This window comes from Castor canadensis, chromosome 9 (genome assembly GCF_047511655.1).
Source record: "Castor canadensis chromosome 9, mCasCan1.hap1v2, whole genome shotgun sequence".
In the NCBI taxonomy this organism is placed as follows: domain Eukaryota; kingdom Metazoa; phylum Chordata; class Mammalia; order Rodentia; family Castoridae; genus Castor; species Castor canadensis.
The window spans coordinates 153,372,817-153,395,131 of record NC_133394.1 but is presented as its reverse complement, the minus strand read 5'-3'; the positions used below and the strand labels follow the sequence as shown (position 1 = coordinate 153,395,131).

General features: G+C 42.6%; 1 protein-coding gene across 7 annotated transcripts in view; it reads left to right on the top strand.

Moving 5' to 3' along the window:
• Grk4 (G protein-coupled receptor kinase 4) overlaps positions 1-22,315 on the top strand; it is an 84,143-nt gene that overhangs the window by 21,084 nt on the left and 40,744 nt on the right. For 5 of the 7 annotated variants that reach the window (XM_074042723.1, XM_074042722.1, XM_074042725.1 and 2 more), the window contains exons 6-9: positions 1,331-1,423; positions 2,307-2,370; positions 6,360-6,500; positions 10,727-10,917. In XM_074042723.1, the coding sequence (XP_073898824.1) occupies positions 1,331-1,423; positions 2,307-2,370; positions 6,360-6,500; positions 10,727-10,917 (489 nt within the window). Of the gene's footprint in view, positions 1-1,330; positions 1,424-2,306; positions 2,371-6,359; positions 6,501-10,684; positions 10,918-22,315 lie in introns of those variants that run through there. The other 2 variants (XM_074042727.1, XM_074042728.1) reach the window with 2 other exon arrangements.

The window sequence follows — 22,315 nt, the reverse complement described above, 5'->3', positions numbered from 1 at the left end:
TGTAACAATCACTCCAAGAATATATGAATCCCATCTTTTTATAAGTGTAAAACAGAAGCTGGGCGCAATAGCTCAAGCCTATAATCTTACCTATTTAGGAGGCAGAGATTACGTGGATCGTTGTTCAAGAACAGCCCAGAATGAAAAAGTTCTTGAGACCCCCATCTCAACCAGTAACTGGGCATAGTGACACACACATGTCATCCCAGCTACACACAAATAGGAGGATTGCAGTCCTGGCTGGCTATCTCAAAAAACAACCAAAACAGAAAGGGCTAGTGGAGTGGCTCAAGTGCCTAGCAAGTGTGAGGTCCTGAGTTCAATCACAGTACTTCCAAACAAACAAACAAAAAAAGCAGAACAGAAATGATGTGACTGACTCAGATTCTAAAGCCAAGTGGACATTCAGGATAATTCCCAAAGCCTCTCCAGACCTACTACCAGTTCTCTGTACAAACCATGCTGTTGTCCATTTGCATCTTGCCCAAGCTCAGGTGCCCTAAGATCGGGTACCTTTTCCCTCTTCCTTCATCTGGGCGATTTCTATTTCAACCCAGACCTTGCCCCTTCACAAGCCTCCTGATCACCTCCTTTTCTAGAGTAGGTGTTTTGGACAGACTGTGCATAACCATCATGGCTGTGGCTGCCCCATTGTTTCACAGCTAGCTCCAGCCTTGCTGCCAGTTGTCAGATTCTTCAGGATGAGGTTTGACATTGTTCCTCAGGCACCCAACACAGAGCTTGTATCCACTCAGTATTTACTAAGTAGTAAACAGCAGGCTATGTCCTGTCCCTCATCTGCTTCTATAATAAAATTATAAGTAAAGCTTAAGGTACATGGTGAATCACAAAAAATTTCTTCAAGAAATGTGTAGCATTAAATATCTTATTGGGTGCTTTACTTTCACTTTCAAAAAAAAGGTTGTGTCACATATTAACATTACTCTCTACCATAAACCATTACCATTCAGTCAAGCACTTTAGTCTCATGTGTAGAATGTTGACGTTTTTTGTGAAACGCACATACACACACATCTAGAATGCCTTTTAAACTATTGTCTTCCAACTGGTATATTCTTTTTATTAATTATTTCTCCTAAAAAAACCTTTGACATTGGAAGGGCAAAGGGATTTAATCTTTGTAAAATCTTCCTGTTTTCCCTGATAGCTCTGGAACCTAGAATGGACAGCTATGATTGTAGGCTCTGTTTACTGAATTGTGTGATCACATGATTCATTTCTCCATGCCCAGCACCTGCTTATGCAGAAAGACACAGTTGTTGCCATGTTTTTATGTGAAAAATATGTAATTTCATAAATCTTTTTCCAGAGTTGTCCATGACTATTTGAGTAAAAAACCATTTGAAGAATACCAGGAAAGCTCATATTTTTCCCAGTTTTTACAATGGAAATGGCTGGAAAGGTAGGTTTTAATTTAAAACTCAGTAAAAAGTAGTTACTTCTCATAATGTATACTGATTGATGTCTACTTTCCCATCTGTCACAATACTACTAGAAATGTTGATATGTATGTGGTATTTTTTACACAGAAATTGTTGTAATTATTATTATCTTGGCAGTACTGGGGATTGAACTTAGAGCCTTGAACTTGCTTGGCAGGCATCCTACCACTTGAGCCATGAGCCCAGCATTCTTTTGCTTTAGTTGTTTTTCAGATAGGGTCTTACAGGGTTATTTTGCCCCAGGATTGCCTAAGGTGATCCTCCTACTATGCCTCCTTCGCAGCTTGGGCCGCAGGCATGTGCCACTACACCTGGCCTGTTTGTTGAGATGGGATCTTGCTAATTCCTTTTGCCCTGGCTGGCCTTGAAATGTGATTCTCCTGATCTCCACCTCCTGACTAGCTGGGATTATATGGGTACAACTTGGAATTATTAGCAGGTGCAGTATTGTACAATTTCTCCTGATTCAGTGGGCTTTTTAAAATAGTGTGGGCTGCTGGCATATTTATCTTTAGTGAGAAAGGATAATTAAACTGTTCTGCATCTTGTATCAGTGATTTTATTTTTTTGGGGGCACTACTAGGTTTGAACTCAGGGCCTTGCACTTGCCAAGCAGGTGCTCTACCACTTGAGCCACGCCCCCAGCCCTTGTGTCAGTATTTCCAATAAATCTTAAATGCACTTGTTTCTCTTAGTGCAAGTGGAGATAGGTCCCAAATAGAGGCAGCCACAGTCCTGAGCATGACACCTTGTCCTGTGTATTCCCTTGAGCAATATGGGTCAATAAATAAGGCTAACATGAGTGCGATATGAGATCTGAAACTTTTCTTTTTAATTGATTAGGCGACCAGTAACAAAGAGCACGTTTAGACGTTACAGAGTTCTAGGAAAAGGCGGCTTTGGAGAGGTGAGTAGCGCCATGAGTGGTACTTGGGTGCTACTAGATGTGCGCATAAGCAAGGCCATTGAAAAGCATGAGGCCCACGTAGTGTGTCAGCTTTCCAGGGCATTCATTTCCTAACTGCATTCTGGGAGCCATTTCAGTCAACCTCGAGAATGAAGGTGGAATGCTGAGCAAAGGTGCTTTGCTATGAACTCCTGAAAAACCCCTTAGCTTTGTGACTTCTCTTGCCACTTGCTGTTTCTGGCAGAAACTGGTTTTTGGAGCTTGATGTTCAAGTTCAGGCAATTTATCTGGATTGAAAGAATACTGATTCCATATTGTGGAATTTCTGTTACTTTATTTCCATAATTTAGGACTAGCCCTAAAATTCGTGTAGTATAGAGTACATTTTTTTCTTTTTTTACTGTTGCCCAGGCTAGCCCCAAACTCCTGGGCTCAAGGAATTCTTCTGCCTCAGCCTCCCAATTAGCTGGGACTCATGTATGTGCCACCACAAGAGGTCAGGTGCTTAAATATGCTTACTTAACTCATCTTTTGGATATACATATGCCTGTGTGTGTATATATTTTGAATTTTAATTTAATATATATCTTGCACCTATATCAAAAATTGTTCAGGGCTGGGTGTGGTAGTGCATGTCTGTAATCCCAGCACTTGAGAGGCTGATCCGAGGATAGCAAATTAGAGGCCAGCCTGGGCTACAAAGTGACACTTGGTCTCTAAAAAAAAGTTCAGAGCTGGGAATGTAGCTCAATGTTAAAGCATTTGCTAGCATGCACAAGGCCCTAGGATTAATCCCTAGCACTTTAACAAAAAGTGTTAAAAATGTGTCAGTTTGGAGGGCTGGGGTCAAGGCTCAAGTGATAGAGTGCTTGCATAACAAGTGCAAGACCCTAAACTCAACCCCCAGTACAGCCACAAAAGAAAGAAAGGGCAGGGAAGGGGGAGGGAAGGAAAGAAACTGGTCTTTTGGGCTGAGGGAGTGGCTCAAGTGCTAGAGCACCTGCCTAGCAAGTATGAGGTCCTGAGTTCAAACCCCCGTTCCTCAAAAAAAAAAAAAAAAAAAAAACAAACAAAAAAACCAAGACATGGGCAGATGCTAAGACTCATTGGTAGAAAAACAATCAGACAGATTTTGAAAGTCATGTTTTAGGAGAAGATTTAATGATGAGAAAATAGTCACATTTAAGATTGAAAAAGAGGCTATGAAATATTCCTTACTCTGCAGCGGAGCCCAGATTTGCTGTTTGGATTCAGTGGACTTGGAGTCCTGCACAGCAAAATATTAGTGATACTACCTTGGAGTAAAGATGTTGTTTTAATCAGTGTTCTTGTTACTTATAGTGTTTCCACAAGGAATTTTATATTACTGTCACTCAAAATTATTTTATTGATGGCAAAATTACATCATGACTTATATTTGCTTTTAAGGTAATCTATGCATTGTATGCGTGTATGTGTGTGGTGTACGTATGTGTGTGTTGTGTGTATGCGTGGTGTGAGTGGTATGTATGGTGTGTGTGTGAGGTGTGGTTTGGTGTGTGGGGTGTGTGTGTGTGGTGTGTGGTATATGTGGTGTTTGTGGTGTATGTGTGAGTTGTGTGTGGTGTGGTAAATGTGTGTGGTGTATGTGTTGTGTGTGTGGTATGTGTGATGTGTGGTATATGTGTAAGGTGTGTGTGGTGTGTGTGGTGTATGATATATGTGTGAGGTGTGTGTGGTGTGGTGTATATGTGTGTGGTGTGTGGTGTGTGGTATGTGTGTGTGGTATGTGTGGTGTGTGTGTGGTATGTGTGCGTGATGTACGTGTGGTGTGTGTGCTATGTACTATATGTGTGTGGTATGTGGTATGTGTGTGTGTGGTGTGTGCTGTATGTGTGTGGTGTGTGGTATGTGTGTGTGTGGTGTGTGTGGTATGTGGTGTGGTGTGATATATGTGTATGGTGTATGTGTGGTGTGTGTGGTGTGTGCTGTATGTGTATGGTGTGTGGTATGTGTGTTTTGTGGTTTGTGTGGTATGTGTGGTTTGTGTGTGGTGTGTGGTATGTGGTGTGTGTGTGATATGTGGTGTGTTGTGCATGTTGTGTATGGTGTGTGTATGTGTGGTGTGTATGTGTGTGTATGGTGTATGTGTGTGTGGTGTGATGTGTGGTATGTATGTGTGGTGGTCTGTGTGGTATGTGTGGTGTGTGTATGCATGGTGTGGTGTGTGGTGTGTATGTGTGGTATATGTATGTGGTGTGTGTATGGTGTGTGATGTGTGTCTGGTGTGTGTGTGGTGTGTGTTGCACATGTGTGTGTGTGATGTGTGTATTGTGTGTATGTGCTATGGTGTGTGTGTGTGGTGTGTGGTGCATGTATTGTGTGGTTTGTGTTGCACGTGTGTGGTATGTTGTGTGTGTGGTATGTTGCATGTGTATGGTGCATGTATTGTGTGGTGTGTATGTGGTGTATGTGTTGCGTGTGTGTGGTGTGTAGTGTGTGTCTGGTGTGTGTGGTGTGTGTTGCGCATGTGTGTGTGATGTGTGTATTGTGTGTGTGGTATAGTGTGGGGGTGGTGTGTGGTGCATGTATTGTGTGGTGTGTGTATTGTGTGGTGTGTGTATGTGGTGTATGTGTTGCGTGTGTGTGGTGTGTTGCGCGTGTGTGGTGCATGTATTGTGTGATGTGTGTGGTGTGTGGTGTGTGTATGTGTTGTATGTGTTGCATGTGTGTGGTGGGTGTGTGGTGTGTTGCATGTGTGTGGTGCATGTATTGTGTGGTGTGTGTATGTGGTGTATGTGTTGAATGTGTGTGGTGTGTAGTGGTGTGTCTGTGGTGTGGTGTGTCTAGTGTGTGCTGCGCATGTGTGTGTGATGTGTGTATTGTGTGTGTGGTATGGTGTGTGTGTGGTGCATGTATTGTGTGGTGTGTGTAATGTGTGGTGTGTGTATGTGGTGTATATGTTGCATGTGTGTGGTGCGTGTGAGGATGGGGGTGTGTAGGGTGGAGGGGAGATCAGAGAAAACACAGTGGCCATGTGTTGTGCAGAAGCAGGAGCTGTTCCTGAAGACCTGTTGTACTCTTGTGTCCACTCTTGTGTGTTTAAAGTGTTCACGGTGTGCAGTTAGGCTAATCCTTGATTCAGGCACTACCTAAACAAAGCTGTGAAAACCTACGAAACGTACACCCATAGCTTCTTGAAGGTTTTTTGTTTGTTCTGTCTTTAGGCAGCGTTTCCCTGTGCTGCCCAGGCTAGCCTCAAACATTATGATCAAGGGATCCTCTGGCATCAGCCTTCCAAAAACCAAGGTGACCACTGTGCTCACCTTGAACTTTTTTTTTTTTTTTTTTTTGGTGGTACTGGGGATTGAACTCTACTCTTGCTTGCCGGGGATTGAACTCTACTCTTGCTTGCCAGGCAGGTACTCTACCACTTGAGCCAGGCACCCAGCCTTTTTTGATTTTGTTGCTTTTCAATTGGGACCTGTTTTATGCCTGGACTGGCCTGGTCCGCACCCTCCTATTTACATTTCCCTTGTAGCTTTTTATTGGTTGAGAGGATATCTCACTAACTGGATTGGCTTCAAACCTCTTTCCCCATCTCCAGAAGTGAGCCACCACACCCAGTTGAACTTTGTAATTAACAAAATTAAGAATATTTTAAATTTTGAAACTTTTACTCTTTTACAAAAGAAGAAAAGCAAAATAGACATACGGAGATATACTTAAACAGATGCACCATGGTCCCATATAAACAAATTCCATTTGAACCTTAGAGTTTATAAAGCACAGCGTTACATTCACTTCACTCTCAGTAACCACTCATGGAGAGAAGCTGGCAGTCAGAGAGAAGGAACCAGTTCAAAATCTCAGTATGTCACTACCAAAGTGGTCTTGGCTCAGCAGCTCTCTCTGGGCTTTACAGGGGAGGATCGACCTAGAGAAAACCATTCTCTTTGTGTGGTTTAAGAATGTCAAGTGTATATAAAGTTTGTTTTTTCTTAAACTAGGTTTGTGCCTGTCAAGTGAGAGCTACAGGAAAAATGTATGCCTGCAAAAAGCTGGAAAAGAAAAGAATAAAGAAGAGGAGAGGAGAAGCCATGGCTCTGAATGAGAAGAGAATCCTAGAGAAAGTGCACAGCAGATTTGTAGTAAGTGTCTTCTTCCAGTCCTGTAGAGCTTCTGGGAACTCTTTCCTTCCTTCCTTCCTTCCTTCCTTCCTTCCTTCCTTCCTTCCTTCCTTCCTTCCTTCCTTCCTTCCTTCCTTCTCCTTCCCTCCCTTCCTCCCTCCCTCTTTCCTCCCTCCCTCCCTACCTCTCTTTCTTTCTTCTCTCCCTCCTTCCCTTCCCTCTCTCCCTCCCTCCCTCCCCCTCTCTCTCTCTTTCCCCCATCTTTCTTCTTTTGCAGTACTCAGGGCTTTGCTTTTGCTAGGCAGGTTCTCTACCACTTGAGCCACACCTCCAGCCCTCTGCTGTAAACTCTTGTTCATGCCCTGGGGTCATGTGTTGTGGTCCTCGGTGGGTGAGTCTGTGTTGGTCTTTGTTGTGGCATGTAGCAACCCTCTTCTTGGCTTAGATCTTGCAAGTAGACAGTAGTGCTCATCCTCCTAACTCATGGTTTGTTATAAGTCTATGACTGCCCACCGTCCCATTCTGTCAGTCCCTCTTCACATCTTCCCCTACAGAGGATTGTCACCCTTCCTCCCTTAATGACCTTGGTGTGTCCTGGATCCCTTGTCATAGGCAGAGCTCATTTCAGTGTGCTGTCATCCTCTGCTCATCGTCAGATCAGTGACTTGGATATCCCTGCTTGAAGGTTCTTTCTGTAGTCTTTCTTCTCACGTGGGCCCTCTCTCTGAATTTGGTCTGTTGTCATCACATTGCCTTTTCTGACACTGGCACTTTAACCACTAGTCCCTCAAGCAGCGTATCACAATCTCAAGATCCTCAGATTTTACTTCACGGTCTCGGGTAAGTATTGGACATGGGGTGGACGCTATGGATCAGCGGAGGGAATCCCAGGCTTTAGGCTGTGGATTGATTGTGTAGTGTGGTTCTCAATTCCAAACCTACTCCCTCCCCACCAGCTACATAATTCCTATAGCATCTGCTGCAGTATGAAGGCTGGTTAAAGGGAGAGTGTGAAGAGTAATCTATAAAATGATTGATAGTGTGACAGTTACTTCCTCAAAGCCATTTACTTCTCAGCATTAAGGTCAGCTGCTTTGTGCTGGGGAACAAATGTTCCCAAAAAATACACCTCCACAGTACTCATGTAATAGCATGAGTTCCTGTGTGTGGTGTATCAGTCTTGCATGCACTTACTTAAAGATCTTTAATAAAAATGGACTCATCTTGGAGTTACTTTAAACACATTGAGGTACACTACCTCAAAGCATAGAAATCTCAAGTGTAGCTTTATGAAAGGAACAAAAGAAGTTAGTTTGTTCCACTTAAATAATTTTGTTTCTATATTGTGTGTCTCTTCCAAGGAACCTAAACTTCCTTTCCTTCATTTGTGATTCTGTTTCTTCCTTGGTTGCAGTGGCTCATGGTCCACCTGTTCATTAGTCATGCTCACTCCCACTGCCACCCTGACCCCAAAGGAGCACCTCTCCCCTGTGCTCCCTACCTCTGCCTACACTCTAGCCTCTCACAGTCTTTTCTCCACTGAGCAGTACAGTCAATCTGTGGAAGAATTAAATTAGTGCTTAAACTCTCCAGTGGCCACCATGATATCGAGAGTGAAATTAAACTCAGCTCCAGCCTCTGAGCCATTGAGGAACCTGTTTCCTAGTGTCTATCACCCTGCCTTACCCCAACATCTGGTCTGGGAGCTGGTTGTCCCATTTACATGGAGCATGGCTGCCACCTCTTCTTGTCCTTGTGATCATTTATCCATCTGTTGCCTATCATCTTCCCAGGCCACCCTGACCAGTATAGACAAGCAGTGCTCCTCAGAGTCTTGGTTAATTACTGTGTCCTAGTGCCTAGAGCAAAGCTAATGTGATAAAAGGTCCTCGATATTACTTCAGTATGTGTTGAGTGAATTCAGTATTCACAAGAGGGGAATTAACTGAAGCATTAGTGAGAGATTCCTAGCAGTTTAACTCTGTGGTCTGTTACATGCCAGCCAGTGACCACAGTGGGCAGCAGAGTCCATGGACACTTCTTCCCACCCTCCTATTCCCAACCTCTCCCCTTTACTTGCAACTGCTACTTTCTCTCTTACTGTTTAATTCATGATGACCAAGGTGGACTTATTTCAGGGATGAGTATCAATGCAACTTAACCACATTACTGGAATAAAGTAGAAAAACAGATAGTCATTTCATAGTGGCCAGAAAATCTTTTGATAAAATTCAGTGGCCACTCATGATTAAATGCTCTAAGCAGGCTGGGCATGATGACTCAGATCTGTAACACTAACTACTCAGGAGGCAGAGATGGGAAAGATCATGGTTTGAGGCCAAGTGTGGCAAATAGGGAGACCCCATCTCCATTAATAGCTGGGTGTGGTGGCATGTGCCTGCCATCCCAGCTACTCAGAAAGCATAAAATAGGAGAATCAAGATCCAGGCTAGCCCAGGAATAAATGCCAGACCTTATCCCAAAAACAACTAAAGCACAAAGGGTTGAGGGGTGTGGCTCAAGTGATAGAGCACCTGCCTAGCAAGAGCAAGGCCCTGAGTTTAATCAGTAAAAAAGAAAGAGCTGGGCACTGGTGATTCACACCTGTAATCCTGGATACTTGGGAGGCTGAGATTGTGAGGATCATGGCTTGAGGCCAGACTGGGTAAATAGTTTGAGAGACCCTCTATCTAAAATAACCAGAGGAAAAATGTACTGGAGGTATGGCTCAAGCAGTAGAGTGCCTGCTTTGCAAGTGGGAAGCCTGAGTTCAAACTCCAGTCCCACCAAAATAAAAAGAAAGAAAAAGAAAAAAGCTCTAAGCAAACTAAGTAAGTTTAAAAAGGAACTTACTTGAGAAAAATCTCTAGCACACAGCTTACCTTATGTGGGAATATTGAGACCTACGTAATGAGACAAAGACACCTGCTGTCACCATCTCTCTTCAACATTATATTGGAGGTTGTAGTCAATGTAAGGGAAAAAGGGACAGTTAAGGTTGGATGAAGAGTAAAAGGTAAAAAGACTATTGTTATTTTTAAACAACATGATGTAGAAAATGTCCCAGGTTTTCTAGATAGCCGACTGAGGATTTAACCAAATGATTATAAGTGAATTGGCTACAAGCAATTAGAAAATGAAATTATTGACGAAATTTACAATAGCATCAAGAAAGTCAAAGTCTAGGCAAAGGTCCAACCAAAATATACAAGACTTCCACCTCAAGAACTTTCAAAATGCTGCTATAAGAGATTGAAGGAGGCCTAAATAAATGGAGGGATCCATATTCCTGACTGGAAGATTCAGTGTTGTGAAGACGCCAGTGCTTCCCACTGGAGCTATAGATTAAATGAATTAAGTGTAATCCCAATTCAAATCCCAGTAGAGTGTGTGTGTATATGAATTGGCAAACAAACCAATAGAAAGGTAGACAGAAAACTTGAACAGGGGTTGGGGATGTAGCTCACTGGTAGTGGTAGAGAACTTGCCTAGACATGCATGAGGCCTTGTGTTCACCTCTACCACTGCAAAAAAAAAAAAAAAGAAGATTTTTGGCCAGGTATGCTATGGTTCTAGCTACTCAGGAGACTGAATCAGAAAGATAGAAAGATTGCTTGAGCCCAGGAGTTCTGGGTCAGCCTGGGCAAAATACTGACACCTTGTCTCTTAAAACAGCAACAAAAACCAAACTTAAGCAGACATTTCATAAAAGAGGATCCAAATGACTAATTAATACATGAAAAAGTATGAGAAGTATCCCTCTATTTGCATATACAGAGAGATGCAGTTAGAGACCACTCCACCCACACCCACCTGCTCAAACTAAAAAGATTAACACCACAAAATGTTGGAAGAGTGTGGAGGAGCTAACCTCTCTGTTATTGCTGGTGGGTGTGACTTGCACCCTGAATGTGGTGATCCAGAAGGTCCAAACGCCAGTGCTCAGATAATCAGACCATAGCATGGAGGAATCACTGTCCAAGTATCTTTGTGACATCTTGCTACTTACTCACTTTCACATAGAAAGTTCTCACCTGTCGAGGCAGAGCTGCAGTAAGATCTTTGATAGGTAAAGGTCCAGGAGGCACATATGCATGGCCTACATTTCTCTAAAGTATGTACTGTTTGGGCTTTCTAATTATAAATCTAATATAGATAATCTGAAAATTGTTAGCAAGTAGAGTAAGTCATTAATGAATAAGCAGGTTTTTGTTTTTTTGTTTTTTTTATGATGCTGTTGTGTTTAGGTTAGTTTAGCCTACACTTATGAAACCAAAGATGCCTTGTGTTTGGTGCTAACCATTATGAATGGCGGGGATTTGAAGTTCCACATTTACAACATGGGCAATCCTGGCTTTGAGGAGCAGAGAGCTATTTTCTATGCTGCAGAGCTGTGCTGTGGCTTGGAAGATTTACAGAGGGAAAGAATTGTATACAGGTAAGAATGGTGCAATTAATGGAGCCTGTGAGCTTCAAAGCCCATCCCTGCTCCCCACCCCCCACCAGCTCTCCCCTGCCCAGCCCAGGGCTTCTCCTGGCTCACACTGACTGCCTGTGGGCTGGGCAGCAGAGCAGTTGGAAACCCCTGGATGGCAATTCCCAGGGACGATGTTCTCTCACACTGTTGGAAACATGGCTAGTCAGAGGTATGCCTTGGTTTTCTTTTTAGTTTCTCGTTATTCTTTAATAAATTGTCTTTTTAAAGTGGAAGTTTTTCTTGTTTTGGTCATATAAAGGTGCTGCTATTCATAGAAGCACAAAAAAGGCTGTTTCCAAGATTCTGGGATATTTGGACAGTTCTGATAAGGATACTCACTTTGTTCCCCCAAAATAACAATACTAAATGTTTTCAAAAATGTTTTCTTTTTTTATCTTAGAATTCAGTAAAGGAAATCAAGTTAAACTTAATAGTTAGAATTAATTTAGTGCCAGCAGTACATTTAGTTTTAGAAAAGCAGTTCCTAACGCTTGGTTCCTCAGCCCTGAGTCTCTTCTTGCTCAAGGTCCCTGGCACTTTTGCTCATTGTCTTCTGTAGGTTCGTTACCAATTAGATGCAAATCATTCCTTAACAGAAATTTCTAACCTTGCCTTCTTCCTAAATTCCAGAGGTACCTGTGTATCCTTGCCCTTGTCCTCTCCATCCAGTTGGTCACCACCTCACTCCTGGATAGCTCCCCCATCACTCTAAACTTTTCTAGAGTGACTGACTTGGTTCATGACCTCCTTAGGTCATGTGGCTGGCAGAGACTTGAACTGGCCTCCCTGAAGCTGGTCTTGCCCCAGGGTTTGCTCCAAGGCTTCGACAAGATCTTTCTGAATGCAGATCTGCTCCTATTGCATTATCCCCTGCTATGGGACCCTATAGTGTGTCCCTTGTCACCTTGTCAGCAGGCTCTTATGACCCCAGTTACTCTTCAGCCTTGTGTCCTGCTGCCCCACATGGGACCCCCTTGCCCTTGCCACATGAGTGTATTGGTGGTTCCGAGAATTTCTCAGGTGTCCTCACATCTCTACCCCAGGCAGTGCCACTCCCCCATGGATGCTTGCTTCACTGCAGCCCCTCTTCCTGTCAGTGTGAGGAACCCCTGCTCATCTTTCCCAGTTTAACTAATAATGTCGCTCCTTCCTGGAGTGTTCCCACTCCAGCATCTTCAGCACTTCAGATGGTGGTATCCGGTCTAGAGCTGGTCATGCCTGACTGTGAGGTTCTTAGGAGTCCTTGATCTTGCTTATTCTGTTCTGATGGGCTTTGGCTTTTCTCCACCTTCCATATGCCATAGCCAAGTTAAATATCTCCTGAGAACCAGACACCAGTGAGGCAGTAGGGCTGACAAGGCTCCACCTTCAGTCATTGAGCAATGGGTGGATTGCTGCCCTGGCCGGGATTCTTCTAGAGATAGTGGTCACATCTGAGTTAAATATGCCTCGTTGCCAATACTTAGAGGTGGAGTCTGGTGGAATTGGTGCAGGGACCAAGCCTGGAGGAGATTTGATTCCTGGGTCACTCCTGGGCTAAATCACAGGTTTTCAGGGGACTGAAGTGAGGATCCCCTGCTTACCTCCAGCCTTAAGATGAGTTCCTGAGTTGGCTATCAGATCTCACTTCCTTTGTCCCTTTACCTCTGGTGCGCACTTGCCATCCAGGCTGTGCAGTCCAGAGGTGTGGTCAGTGACACTCCATGGGAGCTGGACCATATCTGCTTCCTCCCACTGTGTGTATCCACAGTGTTTGCCTTTACAGGGTACCTGTTAAGTGTTTGGTGAATGAGTGACTGATAGTTTTCAGCTTCTAACAGTGCCCTCCCTTTTTGACTAAAGATGTCACTCAGAGAGTTTTTTTGTGTATATTCTCTTTCCTATTTTTAGAGATTTGTCACCTGACCATTTTTATCAAACCATGCACTAGAGAGATGAGCTTCCTTTTTGCAGAGAGACAGTGCAGTTGAAAATGTTTAAGTTTTTCAACAGTCTGAAGGTCAGAAAAAAGAAGAACTCCTGTGTGAGGCATGTGGCAGGCTTTAAGTTTCATTTCCCCCTTCCCCACCCCCAAGTTGCTGCCAGCATAGCTCACAGTGCAACTTCTTTAAATCCTTGTCTGGGGTTATAGCTTAGTTGTAGAATGCTTGCCTAGCATGCGCAAGGCCCTGGGCTCGATCCTCAGCAACACACAAACATGCACAAATGCACACACACACACACATCTTAAATCCTAATCTAATCTAATACTGTAGCCTATGTGTTTAAGAGCACACATAGGATATACAATCTTAGACCAATATTTAATCTCTCTGGACCTCTGTTTTTTCTCAGCCCTATTTAATAAAGGAGATTGTACCTTATTAGATGACCCCTAAGGGCTCTCTTAGCTTGGCGACACCTTGACTACCCTGGTCTCCATGCAGGTAGGATCATTTCTGTCTGAAGCAAGCTAGGCCTGTGTTGGTCAGAATAGTGTGCAGGGCCCTGAAACCCTTCTGGTACTGAAAGTGATTATTGAAACCACTAGCTCATAACTACCCTTAACATGTGTATGAGAGAGCCTCCTAAATCATGGTTGTATTGGTTAAAATCAGATCCCTAATCACATTAGGAAGCCAGAGATGGAAAAGGATTGCCATTAGAGAAAATTAAATGTGCTCGTTAAGGGCTGTGGCTGTCAGAACCAAATCTCATTGTGTGCTAACCAAACGGTCCAGAGGAGAACCATGCATTTATGTAGTCTAGAAATCAGGCTCCATTCGGAGCCATAAAAAGTGGTTAGAAATCTATTCCTAGGATACCTAATAAAGTAAATAAAAAAGGGACCCATAGTCAGCACCGAGTCTTAAACATCAGAGTTTTCGGATTCTCAGAAAACCCATCATCCACTCATTGTTCTTTTAGCCCAATGGAGTATACGCTGTGTGCCGCACAGTTGAAGCTGGAAGTTGCACAGCCCAGCCAAGGGTGCCCTTCTCATGGCATTGTCAAGAGCCACACCCATTCCTATTTGGCTCCTTTTGCAGGGAAGGGTGGAAGGGACAGGTATTACACAGATTAAAACAAAAAAATTAAGAGTTTTGTTTATATACCATAAAACTTGCTCAATAAGTGTCCAATAAGTTTTAGTAAATTCACATGGTGATACAAACGTCACTACAACCCACTGTTAGGACATTGCCATCATTCCCAGAAGATCCCTTGTGCCTATTTGCAGTTACTCCTGCTTCCTACACCAGCCCCCAACTTTCTTCACCAACTTTCTGTCTCTAGAGATTTTTTTTTTTTTTTGAAACAAGGTATTGCTGTGTATCTCAAGCTGGCCTCCAACTCATGTAGCCCAAGTCTGGCTTTGATCTCTCAATCTTCCTGCCTCATCATCTGAGTGCTAGGATCACAGATGTGTACCAGCATGCCTGGCTTGAGATTTACCTTTCCTGAGCATTTCATATGACTGGGATCATAGAACATGTGGTCATCTGCATTCGCTTCTTTCCACTTAGCATAAGGTTCATTCATCTGAGTCTTGGTGTTTAATGCTAATAGTGCTTCTTCTTTTCATTACTTACAATGTTTCATTATCCAGATACACCACATTTGTTTATTCATTTGCCAGAGGGGAGCATGTACATTTTCCCCACTTTTTGGCTGTTGTAAATAGTGCTGTGATGAAATTTATGTATACTTTTTTGTGTTGTATGTTTTCAGTTCTCTTAGGAGGTTACCTGGAAGTAGTTTCTTGACTGTGTGCAAAATTTATGTTTACCTTTGTAAGAAAATGCAAACCATTTCCCAAAGTGGCTGTACTATTCCGCATCCCCCTGGGTTCTACTTCTTCCACATCCTCACCAACACTTGGTATTACCTGGCCTTTTCATTCTGGCCATCCTAGTGGATATAAAGCAGAAACTCACTGTAGGTTTGGTTTGCACTAACAACTGTTGAGATTCATCTTTTCATGTGCTTGCTGGCTGCTCTGGTTTGACTATGAAGTGTTCCCCAAACAGGCTTATGTGTTAAAGGATTGGCTGCGAACTGATGGGCTTTGAGGAAGTGATTGGATCATGAGGGCTCTGACCTAATCAATGGATTGATCCATTGATATAGTAAGAACTGAATGGACATTTGGAAAATGGTGGAAACTGTAGAAGTTAGGGCCTACTTGAAGGAAGTAAGTCACTGAGGATGTTCCTTTGAAGGGTATGCCTTGTCCCCAGACCTTCCTCTCTGTCTCCTGCTTCCTACCCTCCCCTCCATGAGGCAAGCAACCTCCTCCACCACATGTTCTTTCCAACATGATGTTCTGCCTCACCAAAGCCTGAAAAGCAGTAGAGCCAGCAGACCATGAACTGAAACCTCTGAAACCATCAGCCAAGATAAATCTTTCATCTGTTTTTTTTTTTTTCAGGCATTTGTCACAGCAGCAAAAGGCCTAACACATTGCTCATTCTTTTATTTTTTTTCTTTTGTTGCACATTAAGAACATTAAGAACATGCTTGTGCATGCTAGGCATGCTAGGCAAGTACTCTGCTGCTAAGCTATATCTCCAGCCTTTTATTATAATTTACTATTCTTATATATTCTTTGGTAAAATGTTTATTCAGATATTTTGCCCATTTTTGAATTGGATTACCTGTCTTCTTATCATTGAGTTGTGAGAATTTTTTATTATGTTCTGGGTACAAGTCCTTAATTAGATGTATAATTAAAAACATATTCACCCAGTTTATGGCTTGTCTTTTTATTTCCTTAATAGTGTTCTCTGAAGTAAAAAATTTAAAATTTTAACCAAGTCAATTTATAAATTTTTCTTTTTACCCATCACATTTTTGACACTGTAACTAAGAAAGTATAGTCCAAACAAAGACTATAAAGATTTTTCCCTCTACTTCTTCTAAGAGTTTTATCATTTTAATCCTTTCATTTAGGTTCATGATCCATTTTGATTTTTTTCCCTTTGGCAGCATTGGGGTTTGAACTCAGATCCTCACTCTTGCTAGGGATGTGCTCTTACCTAAATGAGCTACTCCACCAGCCCTATGATCCATTTTGAGTTATTTTTTTAGGATGGTGTGGAATGGGGTGAGGATCTGTCCCAGCATCATTTGTGAAAATACTCTCATTTTTCATGGGTCTTTATGTCTGTTCTTATGCTAATACCACACTGAGTTCATTGCTATTGTTTTTCAATAAGTTTTGAAATCTGGAAATATGGGTCCTCCAATTTTGTTCTTCTTTTCCAACAACACCTGGGCTGTTCTGGTGGTCCTTTGCATTTCCATACATACTTTAGGATCAGCTTGTCAATGTCTGAGAAAGAAAAAAGATTGCTTTGATCCATACATGTGTTTGGGGAAACAGACCTCCTAAACACATTGCTGCTTCCACAAACACAGGAGTTCTCTTTATTCCTCTCAGCAACATTTTTAATTCTCAGCATGTGAATCTTATGCTGTGTTTTGCTAAATGTGTTCCTAGCGTTTTATCCTCTTCGTACTGTTCCAAGTGCTACTGGAACACTATTCCTGATTTCACTTTTTGATTATCTGTTGCTCATATGTAGAAATGGAATTGGTTTTCTATAATGATCTTGTGTTCTTGCTGAGCTGTTTCATTAGCTCTAAAATCTTTGTTGTGCATTCCTCAGGATTTCTTATACACATAGAATCATGTTGTCTATGGATAAACACAGTGGGCAGCTTCTGTTTGTTCTCCTTTTCCAACTAAAATCGTGCTGCTTCTCTCAGTCCTTCCTGAGAGGAACTGTTGTCTGGACCTACAAAGGAGCTTTAATCAGCCCACCCTTGAGTCTAGAAACATACTAGAATAATCAGCCTGATAATGCTGTGTGAATAAGAGAAAAAATAATCTGGGGTCAATGTCATGGAGGCCAGTCTGTTTACCCCACCTCATCAGCTGTTTTTGATGTCATTACCAGAGGCGAAATCTGGAGTCTGTGCAATAGAAGATCAAGCCTATTTCTGTAATTCTTTTATCTTTAAGAACATGGAGACTGGTGGCTCACGCTGTCATCCTAGTTACTCAGGAGGCAGAGATCAGGAGGACTGAGGTTCAAAGCCAGCATGGGCAGATAGTTCCCGAGACCCTATCTTGAAAATACCTAACACAAACAGGGCTGGTGGAGTGGCTCAAGTGTTAGAGCACCTGCCTGTGAGGTCCTGAGTTCAAACCCCAGTGCTGCCAAAAAAAGAATATGGAGGCCATAATTTCTGACTGATGTTGACGCTACGTGTTTATTTTGTAGGTAAAAAGGACTCTGGTTATTTTTCCTTTACTTAAATGTAGCATTGATTTTCATTTTCTTTTCGTGTAGGTTGTTTGGGTCACAAGGTCAGTTCTCAGTTTGGAAATTAAAGTTTGGTTCTTATTTTAACAATTAAGTCAACTATTTTGCTTTTATGGAAAATAAGTGTCTAATCCAGGCCTGAATCAAGACATATTTCTGTAATGTCAACTTTGTGTACTCTTGCAAATAAATCCCCAAACTTAAGTGATTTTGGAGCCCAGGAGAATTATTGTGGGTATATTAAATGTTGAAATATATTTCCCTTGTCTTCAGTGTTAGCTTTCAATCAACTCCTATGTGGCTAGGCCAAGAATTTTTGACAGTAAACTTAAAAATCACAGCATCTTTCATTAGTGGTAAGTGAATACAGACATTTCACTTTGTACTACTTGCAGAAGTGAGGAATGAACTGACAGCAGCTTTTGGGGGGGTGTTAATTGGGGGATAGGTAGTTTTTTGAAGGCCCAAAAAACAACTTTTTGTTCTGAGGGGACAGTGTTATGCAGTGAGATGGATATTTGTGATTCAAAACAATTTGACTGACATTGGGAAGGGTTTGGGGTTTTAAAGGAACATTATTCGTAAAGGCCAGAGCTTCCTAGCTCCCACTCTGGTAGGATTTAGGGCTCAGTCCAATGTGTCAGGACAGTGGGTGGCCCAGCTTGATGTCCTGTGTCCAGGTTTTCCATGTGTCTTGGGAATGCTGCTGGAGATGGAGGTCGTGGTCTCCCTGGGAGCTGGGTGTGTGTACCGTTGCCCTCTCTTGTGAGCCACTGGCCCATGTGGACTTGGATAGTGCATGTTTATGCTGACAACCAAAGAGGGATAGCTCAGCCGGGTTCACCTGAGTTTGAGCTTACAGATATGAGCCAATTAAACCTGAGGCACATATCCTTTGAGTTGCTTTCCATATATCACTCTAGTTGGAGGGGACTGCCCACTCTGATGTAAATAACAAAGTGCTACTGAAGGTAGCCAACATGCACAGGAGCCACGTTCATTTGCAGAACACACAACGTTTTTACATGGCCACTTCATCTTCCTGACAGTCATATGGGGTAAGGATCGCTTCCATTCCTAGAGAAGAGAGAGTGAGGGAGACGCAGTGTCCCAGGGGCCTAGTGTTCTGTCCTTTTCTATAACAGAAGGACCATCCAGGCTCTTCATCGCCAGTTTCATTGGACTGTTTTATTTTCTCAGAAATTTGACTTCTCCTTTACTAAACAAGATGCAAACCATGAAAATTTCATCCAACTGGGATGCTATAGTTGTAAATAATTAAGAGAAAATATTGTTAGAAATTTCACCAAGGAAATGGATGTTTAGCTCTTTATTGGGTTTCTTTTTCTTGTGAATGAATTGTGGATTGACAATAAGATGACCCCTTCCTTTCTAAGGAGAAGGGAGTGGGATGTGGTGACACACACATGTAATTTCAGCACTTGCGAGGCTGAAGCAGAGGATCTAGAGTTCAAGGCCAGCCAAGGCTACATAGTGAGACACTGTCTCAAAAAAGAAAAAAAAAAAAAACCAAAACAAAACAAAAAAAAAAAAAAAGAAGAGAATTTTGTGCGTCAGAGAATGGGAATGGGGAACAATTTGGACCTGTCAGTTTTTCAGTAGTGAGTTGGTCATCCAGGCTCTCAGGCTGTGTAGAGGACTGCTGTCATATCATAGATTTATCAGTAGCTGCAAGGTTTATTTATTTATTCAAGAAACAAATGAAGTCCCATATGTATACCAATTATCCCTGAGCTACATGCTAGGTAGGACCCACCGTGAGGCAAGGCAAACATGGTCCTCACTCTGGGGAAGTTTGTAATGTAGTGATGGAGACGGGAGGTGAGAGCAGAAATGAAGGTGCTTTGCAGGACAGGCTCTTTTGTTTTTTTTACCCTTTCTGAAATTTTAAAAATTAATTTAAGGAAAGAATGGCAGATTTAATGTTTGTAAGAACTGCTGTGAACCATGTTCTTCCAGATTGGAAATTTCTGCCTCTTACTATCTGGTTCTCTAAACAGAATACAGGTTGAAACATCTCTAATTCAGAAATTCAAAATCCAAAATGCTCCCAAACCCAAAACTTTTTGAGCACTGACATAATACCACAAGTGGAAAATTTCACAGCTGACCTCCTGTGACAAGTCACAGTCAAAATACAGGTGTGCTAAAAAATTGAATAAAATTATCTTCAGGCTATGCATATAAGGTGCATATAAACATAAATGAACTTCATGTTTAGTCCTGGGTCCTATCTGCAAGATATCTCATTATGTATATGTAAATATTGTAAACATTTGATCCTAACATTGAAATCCTAAACATTTGATCCTAAGCTATTTGGATTAAGGATGCTTATCCAAATCCATTTCCTGGTGGCTCTGAGGCAGTTTGCCTTCAGCCTACTGAGCCATATTTTCTTAGTCAATATCATTTAGGAGGACTTGTGGGAATCAGCCAGTTATTGCTTTTACCTTTGCTTCCCTCTCCTCCCCTATCACTGCCCTGGATGCCTTTGATTGAACCATAGCCATTGTTCAAGACCATAGTCTAAACATTTAGGCAATGCTAGAGCTCCAGTTAAACTAGAGTGTTTCTTTCTTTCTTTCCCAAAGTGCGCACAGCAAATTGTTCACACTGTGGGAACAAGGTGGCCAGCATTCCTGTGTAGCATGACCCTTATCCCCAGGCAAGGCTGGTAAGCCAGCAGGACCAAATGGGGAGTAAGTGGATAGTGAGAAGCAGGACACCGTGCATAAGAGCCAGTATCAGTTTCGAAAATAGGGTCCAGATGGGAGAGTACATTTCTTTAACAGGAGGAGGAACATGAAACCAGCCAAATGAGCTGCTGTCCAGCCAGAACACTGGAGGTAAAAGATGACTTGTAAACCACCTGAGAGCCCAGCCAATTACACACAAGTTACACACAAGCCAGCAGGGGAGCCTGTGGAGGCTTCAGCTGTAATAGTGTAAGACATGTTATTCGCTTTCCCTTAGTTCTAATCAGATGCTCGAGAATTTGCTAAACTTAACCTGTCTTCCTGTCTCAAGACTATGATTAGATGATCATCTTCTAATCCAGAAGAGGCCAGGAAAGTTCATCTACTAATTCCTTCTCTTGACAGTTGAGGGAACCGAGCCCCTGGAGTCTGGAATGATATGATCACTAATGAGGATACATCCTTGTCTCATCCTGATGTCCTTTGCTATAATACCCTGTGCCCAAACTTGGGGATGGTTTGAAAAGCACTACTAAATCCATTAAAAGCCTGGAAAATCAAACTTTTTGAGGGATGGTTTAAGAATCATGGCTTTGCAGCCTAATGCTAGTACTTATTTACTAAGGTAATCCAGTGTACAATGTATGGGGTGGTGGGTAGCAGCAGTGAGTCTTCAGTTAAGAGTCAGCTGGTGTTACTGTTGTGGGAAATTATGAGCTGAGATTCAAGTCTCTGAGGCAGATTAGCAGGAAGCAATGTTTTATTGTGCCAGCACAGACCCATCAGACTCATGTCCAAAGGCTGAGCCCCGAGAACAAAGGGGTCTCACCTATACCCTTGCAAACAGGTTACAGAAGCAAAAAGCAAAGCTCAACCCACATATGGCTGCATGTGACTCCATTGGCTATTTCATTTCCTCAGTGCTATGTGACTTTTTCATGTTTCAATTCTTCTAAGTTTTATCTCTCTGCTTTGCCATCCCCTCCCCCTGTCTTGTTGTCAGAACACCAGCTTGTCTGTTTCTTTTCTGCCACCCCCCCACTTCCTGCTACATCATTCCCCGCTTTGATGCTCAGACTCACTCAGGGTCAAAGAGCATCACCTTGATCTAGGGGTTTGTATTTCCATAGCATCATTACATGCACAGCCCTTTTCCTTTCTATAATGGCCTCCATAATAGTCCTGATAGCCCGTAGCACCGGGGGAGCCAGACAGGGCAATATTAAGCATGTTCCTAGAATTAGGCCCATTGCCCCTATCAGCGTTTTGAATCCACATAAGGCAGAGAACCATCCTCCAAACAGGTCACTGGGATCCCATCTTCTCCAAGTCTAGACGGGAATATGGGTGAGCTTTCTCATTCTGTCTGTAATCCCTTCTGTGACCTTTCCTCCATCAACTATCTGTAAGCAGCAGTTGTGCAGGTTAAATTTTCCACAAACTCCTCCCTCAGCAGCCAGTAAATAGTCTAAACCCCAGTGGTTCTGATACCTGGCATTGCGCGTTTTTGTGTTTTGTTTTGCCAGCAAGTTGAGAGCTCTTGCAGTTTCATTAGTTATAATTTCAACAACAGCCTGCAGCCTGATGATGCAGTTGAGCAAATATATAGGGGTGCGACAGCCCCAGGTTCCATCTTCTGCCCAGGTGGCAGGGCCATAGTTCTGGATGATTCATTCATCCTTCCAATTGCCAATTTATAAGGCAACTTGTTTTGTCTATTTAATTTTTTTTATATATGGGGACTCCCAGTTTTTTTTTTTTTACCTTGTCTGCGGGGTAGCAGGAAAAAGAATGGTCTGATTGAGCCTAGTACATAAGACCCAAACCAGCTACTAGGTAGCACTGTATAAACTTGCTTTCCACAGATCCAGTATAGCCTATAGTCCCCTGTGTGCTTGTCAGTTTATGTTTGAGGTAAGATTGTCCCAAGCTTTCCTGAAATTAGAGAAGCTGGCCGATGGGTGGGGCTGGGGTTTTGTATGGTTAGGAACTCTCCATCATTGGGTCTCTTGGGCAGTGTCATTGTAAAACTTTTGTCCTAAACAAGTTAATATCCCACTGAGGTGGAGAATTGGCCTTCTGAGTGAGAGATACAATAATTTTCAATGATGGAAGTTTTTAGGAGTCAGATGCCTTTTCTGTGTTTTGGGAAAGCAGTCTCATTAAAAGGCTCCCGTGGGTCCAGCTCCCTTGCTTCCCAAGGCCAATGGTCTCCCACGTTGGTTCCCCCACAAAGATAGCACGAAGTGACATTCAGTGTCTGGGCTATAGACTCAGTCAGTGAAAGGAACAAGTTTTTAGCTTTTTCATAAAGGAGTGAAAAACTTG